Genomic DNA, 13,788 nt, shown 5'->3' on the forward strand with positions numbered 1-13,788 from the left:
CAGGAGCTCCATGTGTCTCCTGTCTGTCCAGAACTGGACAGGCTTGGGGGAGCTTCCTGACACCCCCTTTTCTGCACCTTACTGTGGGGTTCCTTGTTTCAGGGTGAGCTGCTGTGCCCAAGCCCTTCCAGGTGGCCATCGGTGGTGCTGCTGGCTGCCGCATGCCTGAGCAGTGTTGGAGCTACTCTGGAGCTTGGGTTATTTGCTGAGTTTCCCAAAGGGTCTTGTCTCTGGGGTGGCTTTGGAAAAAAGCTGAAAAATGTTTGTGGCTTTGCCAAAGCTGGTGAAAGGCAGCTGTTGTGCTTTACCTGTGGTGCTGTCAGTTTGAGGTGGATCTGTACCTGAATGAGTCGGCCTGCCAGACTCCCCTGGACTGGCAGTACCATGAGGAGATTCAGAAACTGGAGAAGGCTGGAGGTCGGAAGAACTGTCGCATCTTCACCTACACTGACCACGACCGATTCACCAACCTAGAGGAGGTACCAGCTCTTAGTTACTCAGTGTCTGTCAAAACTTCCGAGTTTACTGCAGAGGGAACATTTCTTGGTTCTCAGCCAGGCAGATACCTTGAGTGCAGGAGAACACACTGCTACAAAGCAGCTTCTGCTGGTGCCCCAGACCTGGGGTGGGATGTCCCTGCTTCAGAGCAATGATCGGGACAGCCAGAGGGACTGGCTCTGTAGGAGCACTGCTCTGTAGGAAGTTTGCTGGGTGGAGTGAGCTGTATTTTGCCACCAGAACAGTGAAGGAATTCTGCAGTCATCTAGCAATTTGTCCTTGCATGTGGTTGTGTGCATACCTGTTCCCTCCTCCAAGAGGAGAGGTGTGTTTGGGAAAGGTGTCCAGTTAAGATAGTTCCTGTCTGTTCTTCAGCTCTGCCAGAAGGTAACTGACTTGGATCATGAAGTGCCATCGTATCTGGTCGAGAGGATGGCCAGTGTGAGGAGGAGAAGACAGGACCGTAGGCCTGTGTAAGTTCAAACTGGGGCTTTGAGCTTGTTCATGCCGGCTTTGTGGTGCTGGTGCCCCAGCTGTGGATCAGCCTGGTCCGTGGGAGCTGGTGGCTTGAGCTGTGTCACACATGGAATCCAGCACTGTGACTCCTCATCATGGTGGGTTTGGTGCTGCTGAGGTGAGCTGTGACCGGTGCTGTTCTGTTGTTGACAGAGAAGCAAGTTCTCTCAAGACAAAAATCATCACCTGGGAACCTTCAGAAGAATTTATAAAGAACAATCATGTAATTAACACACCTGTGCAGACCATGTACATCATGGGGGACTTGGGACCTTATGGGAAGTAAGTAAAATCCTGAAGTGATCAGAATTTCCCAAAAGAAAATCCATCTTCCCTCTTTACTCAAAACTCCTGTTTCTTTCATTAGTTAAGGGGAGAGATTTCCAAGAGCTCAGTAACATGGGATGCAATTTATTTCTGCCTCTTTCTGCCGTTGGGAGGCAGCTGAGTGTATACCTCCAAAAGACTTCTAAACCAATGTAGAAAAGTGTGTATGTGTTCCCTTCTGTACCCCCAAGTTCCTTTACCAGCTCTGCTGTTCCAGAACATGAGAATGTCCATGTTCTCTGTTTAGACTGTGTTTTTCTGGTGTCCTCCTTCAGGCTTGGTCACAGGGAGTATGAAAATGTGCTTTGCACAATCAAGGTGGATGGCAATGGGGTGATCACAGTGAAGCCTGACTTCACTGACGCCAAAGGAGCCTACCGGTGAGTGGGACAGGGCTGGGACCTCTCCTGGCACTTGGGGTAGGGGGCTGAAATGGCTGTTTCCTGGTCACCCTTCAGGCAGGGGATCAGCACTTAAGTTGAGAAATACTTCATTTATTTCAGAGATTTCTAGGAAAATATTGTTAGGTGCTTATGCTCTCACTGCGTGTGTGCTGTGTGGGGCTTTGGTGCAAGTCTCTAGAGATGCAGGTTATCATGGAATCATGGAATGGTTTGGGTTGGAAGGGACCTTAAAGCCCATCTTGTTCCGCCCCCTGCCATGGGCAGTGACAAATTCCACTATCCCAGGTTGCTCCAAGCCCCCTCCAACCTGGCCTTGGACACTTCCAGGGATGGAGCAGCCACTCAGCAGTTGCTCAGCTGCTCTGAGCAACCTATGCCAGGACCTCACCACCCTCACAGGGAAGAGTTTCTTCCCAATATTCTATCTAACCCTGCCCTCTGTCAGTTTGAAGCCATTCCCCCTTGTTCTATCACCACATCCCTTGTAAAATTACGTTATGCATATCACGGATGCAAGCAAGTCTCCCATTTTGAGGGAATGATGCTGGCAGGCACTTGAAAGTGAGGAGAGGGCTGTGAGTGCCCTTGTCTCACTGCACAGGCTGGGTGGAGGGGACACTGCTGGGTCAGGAGGGCCCCATCGATGCCTGTGCCTATTCTCTGCATAATCGGGGAGTTTTTCCCATGTGTTTTGGGCCTCTGCAGGATCGAGGTGGATGGAGAGAAGCGAGAGGTGTGGGAATACACCATTGAGAATGCATCTGCCCAGGTGCAGCCAGAGGAGGAGGAGCGTGAGCAGCGTGTGTTCAGAGATGTAAGTACTGGCCGTGGAACATGTTCACTAGTTCTGAGTAACAGAGGCAGCTCAGACCCTCATGGAGATATAACTGCTGGTGCTGTGCACACCTGAAGTGACAAAATGTCTCTGCTCAGGGATCTGAGAACTGCAGCAAATACTCCTTGCTTCATCCCTTATTCCTTATAATGACCGCTGGTTGTCTGTAGTTGTCCTGCCTCTGGCTGCAGTGCTTTAGGGAGTGAGAACTGATGGAAGAAACCACCCAACTCCATGCCTTCCTAGTGTCACCTGCTAGTGTTTTTCCTTCCCTTCTGAGCAGTGGGCAAACCCTTTCCTTAATCTTCTTTTGCTGCCTGTATATTTATTAAATGATGTCTTGTTATCTGTAATGTCCCAGGATATTGGGATCCCATTTCATGTTTTGATCTTTCTGAATTGCCTTTTTGGCTCTGACAGTTTATAAAAGTACTTTTTGGTTTAGCTTTTTATTTGTGCATTTCGTTATTGGTTTTGTGGTCACCAAGGAAATAATGATTTCACTAGACTGATCTCTACCTGGCCATTTCCTTGGAATAGTCTGTATCTGTGTTTTTAAGATGTCATTTAAGATCTGATTCTTCAGAGCTTCTTTTCCTTTAAAACTGGCCTTGGAGAACTAAAGCTGAAGTTCTGTGCAGTGTTAGCAGTTATGCTTCTTTGTTCCATTAGATACTTACATTCTCCATATTTGCTGTAACAACCCCACGTGTGCTAAGCCTGGTAGCAATTTGAGTTTAAATTATATACACTTTAATTTTTGCAGTACGTAACAACAGATATAATCAAAATGCCACTTTTTTTGTTGTTGTTGTTGTGTGTGTTCCCAGTTGTACGGGCGGCACAGGGATTACCTCAGTGGGCTCGTGGGCTCAGACTTTGAAATGGTGAGTTCCAGAGGCACTGGCAGGGACTGTAGCTCTGTTGTCTCTGGGGCCTGGTGACCTGGTTCACACGGCTGCCACTTGCAGCACAGTCTCCAAAGACGGTTTCATTCTGGAGGGGTGTTGGCAGCTTTTACCTTGTGGCTTTGAGCAAAAAATTGGGTCAGAAGGGACAAGTTGCAGTGGATTTGGGGTCTGCAGAGATCCATCCTGCCCATTCAGGGCGTTCTGAACACTACAGTCTGTGAGGCTGTGTGCAGTGCCTCAAGGCCTTTGTAGTACTTTGAGAAGGAAGGAGAGTTTATGTCTTCTGGGACAGTGATTGCTGTTAACTTCTTCAGTGTCAAACAGCTCTATGTGCCACTTTGTGCAAGTAAACAGCCCCTCTCACATGCAGACTCATGCAGTTTCCTTTCTCACTGAGTTACCCCAACTGCAATCTTCTCTTGCTCAAACAAAACACTGTTTGCCAAACAGTGGAAGTTGTGGTTTCCAGTACTTTGATAGAGTCTCAGTGCTTCCCCCTCCTCCCTCATCTTGGGCAAATGCAGGAACATGAGAGAAGCAGGACTGTGATTTCTGCAAGTGACTTCTCACTATGTGTTATATCGATCTTGGCATCTGTAAGAGAGCTGTTTACAGAACAGTAAATTCCTGCAGGCTGGGTTTTGGGGGATTTGGTCTCTTTAAAGACTCTTTCCAGAGGGACTTTTCACTTCTGGAAGTGATAGGAGAAATCATGCCTCCTCCCTGGCCAGAACAGTAAATCGTTCATGTCCAAACACCCATGAAGTACCTGTGTGAGATCCTGTTGGGAAGGAGTTGTTGAGGTTGCACCAGTGGTGGCTGAGCTCCTTATCTTGTTTCTCTGCTAATTTTTCCAGCCTCTTCCTGGTACTCTGAGACTTTTCGTGAATGGAGAAATAGGTGAGTCCTTGTTCTAAACAGTAATTAGGGCTAATGTGGGTGTCCTGGGATGGCTGAGGGTATGATCCAAAGATTCTGGAATCCCTAGATTTAAGAGGCCCTAGAATCCTTTACTTCCTCCTTCTCCTCCCTGTTTGCTGCAGACTAATCCCTTGAGAGGCATTTACAGGTTGGAGGTTACAAATGCTGCAGCAGATTGCTATAATCTCTATTAATTACCCAAAGAAACCAATTAAATGTGTGACCTCCCTCATCTGGTTAGGGATACAGGGACAGGGCTAGTCTGGAGAGGGAATCTTCTCTACGGGTTATCTCCTGTTACTTTGAAGACTGTGGCTTTTCCCAGCTTCTAGCAGTAACTGATTTTCCTGGAGGTTATTGGTGGTGGCTCTCCCAAAAATCGACAGTGAATGCGGGAAGAATTTGTGTGGAAGCAAACGGCTGAAGTTGATTCTCTCTTCTCAGTTTCAGCTCAAGGCTATGAGTATGACAACCTTTATGTCCATTTTTTCCTGGAGCTGCCTAACCGTGAGTGTTCACATTCCCAGCCACATCACAGCAGTTTAAGAGATGAAACAGGCTTTGGCTGGTCCATCAGACCAGCTCTGCTGGGACTCAGCAAAAATTAGTGCTGGGGCTGGGATCTAGTCAGAGGCCTTCAGAGCTAAAATGGCAGAACTCAGCTCAGGCTGGGATGTAGAGGTGGTGGTGACCAGTCTATTCAAACTTCATTCCTTACCCTGCAGAGAACAGCCTTCCTGTGCCCCCCACCACTGTGACCTTATCTGATTTCAGTGCTTGTCATCATGTTTTGTGCTGACGTTAACATATTAAATTTTGATGGATAAATAAGGCTCCCAGCACTGACATACATATCCTGCTGCATGTTTAGTTCTCCTAAAGCTATGGCTCTGGCTCCCCTCTCTGGATATATCTGTCAAGATACCACTTCTGCTACTCAGTACATTTAGATAAGAATCTACTTTTCTCTTGAGATGAGTTGATGCTTTTCATGGACAGTTCTGGGTGTTCTGAAGAGCAGTGCCTGGAACAGGACAGGGAAAAGTCATGAGGAACAGCTGAGGGAGCTGGGGGGGCGGGGGGAGGCTCTGCCTGGAGAAGAGGACACTCGGGGGGGACCTTCTCACTCTCTACAACTCCCTGAGAGGAGGGTGCAGCAAGGTGGGGGGTCAGGCTCTGCTCCCAGGTAAGTAACAGGACAACAGGAAACAGCCTCAAGTTGCACCAGGGGAGGTTCAGGTTGGACCTCAGGAGGAATTTCTCAATGGAAAGGGTGGTCAGGCATTGGAAGGAGCTGCCCAAGGCAGTGGTGGAGTTCCCATCCCTGGAGGTGTCCAAGGAAAGACTGGACGTGGCACTCAGTGCTCTGGTCTGGTTGACAAGGTGGGGATCGGTCACAGGTTGAACTCGATGATATTGGAGGGCTTTTCCAGGCGAAATGATTCTGTCATTGTCAGGGTGGGTGATGTTATTTGTTACTCCAGTCATCAGGGACTGACATGCTCCTTTGAGCTGCTCTGGTTTGTGAGTTTGGTCTCACCCCAAGCCTTCATCTTCTCCTGTCCTTCCAGAGTGGTCAAGTTCCCCATTCCAGCAGCTCTCAGGAGTGACGCAGACCTGTGCCACCAAGACAGTGGGCTGGGTAAGGACACTTTCAGACCTGCAGAACAGTTTGAACAGGCAGTCTCTGGAGTGGAACATGTGTAACAAACTACAGATATATTCAACAAAAGTCCTGAGTTGAGGGCTCCTTTCAAGAGCAGAGCATGTTTGGGATTCTCCTTACTCTAATTACACTAGTCATTTTTTCAAGGGTCCACTGTGTCCAAATGAAACTACTCCAAATAAAACTAGACCAGATAAAACAACTCCAGAGCATTTTCTGGAACCTCACTTCTTTCTTCATTCTTGCTGACTGATTGTCTTTGGAGCTTTGATTTTTGTGTTCCCCAATGCTCTGAGTTAACCAAGCATTGTTCCAGCTTGCCTGGGGCAGGAATGTGCAGAGACTCTACACTGACTTCCCAAAATGAAGCCTCCTCTTATATGGGAAGTTGGTTCCGTTGCTGTCTCCAGCTCCTCTCTTACAAAATTTGAATTTTATCAGATTTTTAATGTATTTTGTGTGTTTTCATATTACAAAAATAATTATCATACAACATTTCAGTAGTACCAATGTTTGAGGTACTGTGCTTGGCTTGGCTTCTGTGAAGATTGTGGCTGCCCAGTAGTTCTGGAAGTGACAGAGTTTTCATTTGAAGCGTATCACTCCCCTTTTCCATTATTTTCAACAGCCTATTACATCAACGTGGCACTAGGGAGTGTATGCAGGTCCATCCCACAGTCAGGTGTTTGTTAGATTGATCTTTTTGGGCAGCATCACCTGCTTTCTACCACTAGTTCCTTTCTGCCTGGTCTCTATGCCCTCTGCAATGCTGGTGATGAATTCTCTTGCCCAGGAATCTGATCTCTGCCCTGTTCTTTTTCTAGGATAACGTGGCATACTTCTGCTACCCCTTCACTGTGGATTTGTTTTACACCCAAGAAGATGAAGGTGTGTTTCCTTGTTACTCTGAAATCCTTTGGTCCCACTGTAGCCATCGTGCTGTCTGTCCTCTTGGAGATGAAAGGACAGAGGGATGTGTTTTTGGTTCAGCAAAAAAAGCAGAAGTTCACCCTATCACCACGCAACCCCTGGACACATCCTGTGTTTGCCCTGCCCAGGAATCCATTAGCATTTTTATGGATTCATTGATGTTGTACTGTTTCCAGGCTGTAGGCAGCTTTATCTGGTTGGAAAACTATTTGGATCTTGGCTTGTCTCTCTTTAAACCTGGGGTGCAGGGCTATGTTGCTGTGCCTGGTGTGCTGCACGAGCCCTGGGATGCTGCAGCAGGAGAACCAGGCAGCTTTTTTGTACACAAGTAAAACCCTGTGCTGAGTCTTACATTTGTAGACGGGCTCAGTGACCTGTATAATCCCTATATAGTTCATGTCACTTTGATACTTCAGCTCTATTTTAAGCTGGGCTTCTCTGCTGCCTGTTCCTGCTGCTTCCTCACCAGTCCTATTGCTCTGTGGATACGATTGTTAGGGACAGTGCTGTGGCATGCCTTGCCACTTGAATCCAATGTACGCTTTGGATTTGGGTATTCAGCCAACACTAATGAATTTTCAGACTAGAAGAAACACAATGAGTTTGTTTCACTGTGGAAAAAAGAAATGCTTGGAGAGGTGTAGGAGAATACAAGTTAATATTCCCCCAATAGCAGTGGGAAAGGCCAGAGATAAACAGGTTCCCCCATTTGGCTTCAGATCATTCATGAAAGATTATCTTGTCTGCTCAAAGATAATTAACAGCACAGTCTGGACTTGGCTCTTAAAGAATTTTCCCTAATTTTTAACATCAATAGTTCTGTTTTCAGCCTCAAATCTGTGGGTTCAGCTTTTACAGGGGAAGCTAATCAACCATAAATCTTTGTTAGTCATTATGGAAGAAATACAGAAAGGACTGTGGTGGAAGGGTGCTGGAGTGTATCCAGAGAGGGAACAGAACTGCGGAAGGGTCTGGAGCACAAGTAATAGCTGAGGGAGATGAGGGTGCTCAGCCTGAAAAAAAGGAGGCTCAGGGAGGACCTTCTCACTCTCTACAATTCCCTCACAGGAGGGTAGAGCCAGTTGGGGGTTGGGCTCTGCTCCCAGGGAACAAGGGGCAGGACAAGACGAAACCTCAAGTTGCTGCGGGGGAGGTTCAGGCTGGACGCCAGGAGAAATTTCTTCACAGAGTTGGTGTTAAGCATTAAAAGGGGCTGCCCAGGGAGGGGATGGAGTCCCCATCTCTGGAGGTGTACAAGAAATGACTGGAGGTGGCACTCAGTGCTCTAGTCTGGGTGACAAGGTGGGGGTTTGGTCACAGGTTGGGCTCGATGATCTCAGAGGTCTTTTCCAGGCGAAATGATTCTCTGATTCTTTGGCTTCCTACTAGTGGAGTTGGGCATTTAGCATTCTTTTTCTCAGTGATCGTCTCCTTCCCAAAGCTGTGACCTGCTCCCCATCTTGCAGACAGTCTCCCTCAGTGGCCTGTTCTCTACTTTGAGGTCCTATCCCTGGATTTCTGGCAGAGGTATCGTGTGGAAGGATATGGGTCCTTGGTGCTGCCAGCATCTCCAGGTAAAGCATCCTTGGGACATCGTGTTAATTGTCTGGGAGAATGAGTTGAGTGGTCCTCTTGGGAAGTGATTCAGCCAGTCCCAGGGATTTGGTGTACTGAAGAGAGCAGTCAGCTGTCTGGGGGGCAGCAAAGAAGGGTGTGAGGCACATCTTGAGTTGCTGTCCTTGATCCTTTGATACTGCCATTGCAGTGTGGTGTGATAAAGCTCTGGGGTGATGCTGCGCATCCATCTTTACACTGACAGTAGCCCTGTGTGTCTCACGTGGGATCTGGGAGTGACCCCCATGTGTTACAAGGAGATGCTGCTATTGGGCAGGGGGTACTTTCAGCACTGGCTGTGTGACTAGAATGGGCTGACTCATCGGGAGAATGCTTTTAGAACGTTTCTGATACTGTGCAGTGTTTCCATTTCTAGACAGCTCTGGGTTGGGTCAGCAGCTATCCACCTGCCTTTGCTGTCCTCTGTGACTGAATAAGTCACAGGTCACAGCAGCTAAGCTGTCCTCTTGTCCTGGGCCAGGTGTCCACGTGCTCACCATCCCTACCTGGCGTCCTGTTGAGCTGGGAACTGTCGCTGAAATGAGGAGGTTTTTCATTGGGGGATCTCCTGAGCTGGAGGACTTAACCTACATCCGGATACCATCGACCTTCAAGGTGGGCTCAGCTGCAGAGCAGCCTCTTGCCAGGACATGGTGCATTATGCTCTTGGGTTCAGGTGGCCATGGGCAGCCTGGACCAGATTTGAACAGGGATGAGCTGCTGATCCTGTCCCTCTCACTAAAGAAATGTCTCCTCTGTGAGTCTTGTGATCCTGAACAGAGGAATGGGCAAACACTGAGGCAGAGCTGTGCCTTCTGAGGGGCGAGCAGCTTAGAGAAGTAGGGGAGCATGGACCAAGGCCTTGGCTTATCCCTGCCTATAAAGTGTTTGTCAGGTCAGCATTTGGTACCAGCTGTAGACTTCTCTTGGGTTTCTGTGAGGAAGTTGGGTTGTATTGTGCCTGGAACAGCTTCCTGAAGCAAGAAGCTGATGGGTGTGAGGCAGGTAGAAACTTTATGTTCCTCGGAAAGCTGCAGAGGTGGCTGCTGGTGTAATGAGCAGGGTGATGTTAGTGGCAGCTTTGTGTGGGAACAAGCCCTGATGCAGTTGTTGAAACCCTCCCCCAGCACTGCACTGTCAGCTTGCAAGTGTTTAGGTGCTGCCCTCAACACAGCCTGGAACTATGTGCCCTTCTTACCAGCCTTACAAGGAAGGGAAGACTGTGCCCACACGAGTTTGTGCTCTGGTGGATCACGCTTGTTTTCACTGTGAGGTTACTCTAACCTGTACCATCCCTGCAGGGAAAGCACTTCAGCCGCTTTGGTTTCCGGACAGAGACCACAGGGAGCGTCACGTTCCGGCTCTATTGCCTGCAGCAGTCCAAGTGAGTGCAGCAAAGGGAGTACGAGCTCTGTAAACTCCATCTCCTGTGCTGGTTTTGGCAGCCCTGACCTGCTGCTGTGCTTCTGTGCAGAGCCTTTCTGGAGAACAGTGCCCTGAGGCAGCGCATGCAGAGTGTACTGGACCGACTGGGAGGCTTCAGCCAGCAGAGCTCTGTCTACAATGTTTTGGGTAAGGCCTTCAGTGTCATTCTGTCTTGGTGAGCATTGGCTCACTTTTGTTCTCTTTTTACAGAGTGGGCAGGATATTTCAGGAGAAGCCATTACTGTGGGAGTAATTCCCCCCCCTGTGACCTCTCAGAGTCCATGACAGAGGTTAAATGTTCTGCTCTGAGCTGGAAACTTCAGGAGGCATCAGCTCTGAGCAGGCAGGAGGGATAACCACTGTGTGAGGGCACAGCCTGGACTGGGCTGCCCAGTCTTGCCTGGCACTGAGCAGAGCTGGTGGCACTGAGGCACAGGCTCTGATTCTGTTGTGTACAGAAATCAGAGAGCAGCGGGTGGAGCAACACCAGGTGCTTTGGTGGTGGAACTTACCACAGAAAGTGAGATCCTGCACCAGGAGAGATGATGTTCACTGGAAAGACACATCCCTCCCCTTCCCTGAGGCTGTCTTATGCATTCTGGCCTGTTGTCACCTCTGTGTTGTAGAGGCTTTCCAGCGGGCACGGCGCCGGATGCAGGAAGCACGGGAGAGTCTTCCCCAGGACCTCATCAACACTTCTGCCTCTACTGTGCCCCATCCACTGGAGCCGTGAGCACGACTTCTGTTGCTTGGAGCACTTGGCATCTTCCTCCAGCACAAGCTCCCACCCCTCAGCAGGACTCCCAGTGCTGGTGCCTGGAAGCTTCAGAAGCCCTTCCTTTGTTGTTTTCCCTGGATGGGAGAGGGAGCCTGTAACGCCTCCAGACCTAGAATTTGCATTTCCACAGGTATCTGTGGAAGGAGCCCCATTTTTCAAGGCCCTTTGTTACCAGGCTCTAACAGTACAGCCAATTTTTTGCATTTCTTCTGAAAGACTGACGTGGAACCTGTGAACCCTGTAACACCTTTCAGGGATTAAAAAGGAAATAATGAGAAAAATTGACATGACTTGGTATATTTAGTTTTCTTCTTAAAGAAGAGGGTGATGTTGAAGGTCAAGGCACAGATGCTGTTGGAGATTAATGGAATGAGTAGATAACTTCTTGAGAAGTGCTGATAATTGTTGTCAGCTGTTGTGTACAGGGCAATCAATAGTAAAATCAATCCGTCCACCTCTGCCTTAAGACTGATTAATTCCTAGAGAGAGAGCTCTCTGCCACATGTAATAATGAAATTAAAGCAAAGGAAGACAGATGGAGAACTGGACAAAAGGGTTACATTCTGCATTTCTTTGTGTGTGCCCATAAGGTCTGGCTCTGCAGTGGTGATCAGGAAGTTTCTTCAGGAATACAGTTGAAAACGCACCTTCCCCTTAGTTCACCACAGAGCTTTGTCTGGGGCTGGAAGGTTTGCAGACAGTGAGAGCAGCTGATAACATTTGCACAGCTGCTGAACTTTGAACTGTTCAAGCTGTTCATTTGAAGTTGATGTTCGTTGGTGGTTTGTTGTTGCATCTCTGATTGCAGAGCACTGTGGTGCTTCCTGGGGAAGCTTGTGTTTACCCTCTCTTTACCCAGTTTCTTCTCCTGTTCTTTTCTCAGTTTTTTTCCCCGTTTTTATTTCTGTCTGAAGTTCAGAGGAACATAGCTCCCTGTAGACTGATAGTGCTGTGTTGGTTTCTGCATGAGTCACATTTCTGTGTGTTTTCTGTTCTCAACAAAGGATTGGAAGAAAAATCTCAAGCTGAGACCATGCAGGTTTGAATGTGTCTGTGAATTCAGAATTCAGAGGCAGGATATGAAATATGAATTGGCCATCTTCCTTTTGCTCTGTAAGTTCCTCCTTCACAGGGAACATGAGACTGACTCATGGTTACAGCCCTGTGTGTGGTTGTTAGAACATCCCCTTATTCCCTGGTGCTCCACTGTCTTCCTCACTCCCTTCTTGCCATTTTGAGGTTGTCCCAGTCTTCAATGAGAAAACAAAGTCCAAAAAAGAGTCGGCAACTCTCAGAGTTTGTCCTTCCTTGAGCTTTGTTGTAATTCCTAGATCTGTCTGGCAGCTTGAATCGGTCTGGCAGTTTCAATTACAAGGGGACTTTTGTTCACCTTCCTTGCCTGTTGCCCCTCATTTTGATGGAGGAGGCTACCAGGATGTGTTGGAAGTGTGGCCTGTGCAGCAGAACAGTGTCCTCGGCCTGGAGCTGGGTGATGTGCCTGGTGCTGATGTGATGACTCTGGAGGTACCACATCTGGTGCTGGAGCAGCAGAACTGATCTCTGTGTTCTGTCATGGTCTGTAATGACTGACTCAGGATGAAAAGCATTCAGTGAGTATGTAGCGCTTGTTATCTCTTCATTTTAATCATTACTCACATTGTGGGTCTTCATGTGTTTATCACAACCTTCTGGGTGTTTTTGTGGTGCTTATTGCCAAAAGCTGAACTGCATCTCTCTGAATGCTTCTCAGGATGGAGTTAAAAGGTTACAATAATAATTTTTTTATCAATAAAATAACAAAACACCTTTTTGATTGAGATGATGCCAATGACAGATCCTGTTAGAGTGGAATTTTCTGATGAGGTTGGGTTCCTGACTTGTTGCCCAGTTACATGGCAGGATTTAGTGTACTGAGTGTGAGATGCACTAAGATTTACATAATTGTATTATTTTGCTACTTAAAACTCTGAATAGAGAATCTCGTGTGTTTATCACAACCTTCTGGGTGTTTTTGTGGTGCTTATTGCCAAAAGCTGAACTGCATCTCTCTGAATGCTTCTCAGGATGGAGTTAAAAGGTTACAATAATAATTTTTTTATCAATAAAATAACAAAACACCTTTTTGATTGAGATGATGCCAATGACAGATCCTGTTAGAGTGGAATTTTCTGATGAGGTTGGGTTCCTGACTTGTTGCCCAGTTACATGGCAGGATTTAGTGTACTGAGTGTGAGATGCACTAAGATTTACATAATTGTATTATTTTGCTACTTAAAACTCTGAATAGAGAAACTTGAGAGGAAAATTTTAAAATTAAAAATTACTGGAATAAAGCAAGCAATTCTTCTAAAGTAAGAGACTGTTTGCAGTTCTTCACTGTTGTGCTTGCAGCCTCCTTGGCCTGACAGAATAAAGTGGTGCTGGTAAAAGCTGGTTTTAAGAGACCGCTCAGCAAATGCTCTTTGACTTTGCCCTTTTATAAATTAAACTAGCAAATTTCCATATACATGTACATATATGAAAATGTCACTGATCTTTTAGTCACAACTGGCATTTGTGCTCTGAGCCTGCCAAGGATCCAGCCTGGAGAGGAGGTCATGCTTTCACCAGGTGTGCACAGCTGGAACTGGAGATCACCAAGTTGATTAGAGGGATGGAGCACCTTTCCTATGAGGAAAGGCTGAGAAAATTGGGATTTGTTCAGTGCTGGGGTTTTAGGAGGTCTCCTGTTTTTTTCTTCTGTTAAAGGAATTTTGCCCATACATGTTGCTAGGGGAGCAAATGGCTGGGTACTTAAGAAAAACAAAAGAGCTGGCTACAGGGTGGGGCGCATCTGGCTACTCTTGTTTTCACCTGAGTCTGTGTGGGCAGTCGGTCTCGGAGTTTGGACAGAGAGGGAAGCTGCTTTCTTCGGCTGCTTCTCCTTCTGCTGGAGAAGCCCCGGGAACCCAAGCCCGCCTTCC

General features: G+C 47.5%; 1 protein-coding gene across 1 annotated transcript; it reads left to right on the forward strand.

Annotated features, from left to right (window-relative positions):
- Positions 1-396: 396 nt before the first annotated feature.
- On the forward strand, positions 397-11,279 carry MKS1 (Meckel syndrome, type 1). The gene is made up of 14 exons (XM_017735321.1): positions 397-479; positions 874-971; positions 1,168-1,296; positions 1,617-1,721; positions 2,451-2,559; positions 3,411-3,467; positions 4,349-4,391; positions 5,984-6,054; positions 6,903-6,966; positions 8,475-8,582; positions 9,104-9,237; positions 9,924-10,006; positions 10,097-10,194; positions 10,674-11,279. The coding sequence occupies exons 2-14, from the start codon at positions 931-933 to the stop codon at positions 10,778-10,780; spliced, it is 1,149 nt and encodes a 382-aa protein (XP_017590810.1). The 5' UTR covers positions 397-479; positions 874-930; the 3' UTR covers positions 10,781-11,279.
- Positions 11,280-13,788: the final 2,509 nt, after the last annotated feature.

Source organism: Corvus brachyrhynchos, unplaced genomic scaffold (assembly GCF_000691975.1).
Source record: "Corvus brachyrhynchos isolate BGI_N302 unplaced genomic scaffold, ASM69197v1 scaffold15, whole genome shotgun sequence".
Taxonomy (NCBI): Eukaryota; Metazoa; Chordata; class Aves; order Passeriformes; family Corvidae; genus Corvus; species Corvus brachyrhynchos.

Bases quoted from the DNA above. Each gene is read 5' to 3' on its own strand.
- MKS1 (XM_017735321.1), top strand. From the start codon at position 931: ATGGCCAGTGTGAGGAGGAGAAGACAGGACCGTAGGCCTGT. The intron at 9,238-9,923 runs GTGGGCTCAGCT...CCATCCCTGCAG, and splicing joins GGATACCATCGACCTTCAAG to GGAAAGCACTTCAGCCGCTT. The intron at 10,007-10,096 runs GTGAGTGCAGCA...GCTTCTGTGCAG, and splicing joins TATTGCCTGCAGCAGTCCAA to AGCCTTTCTGGAGAACAGTG.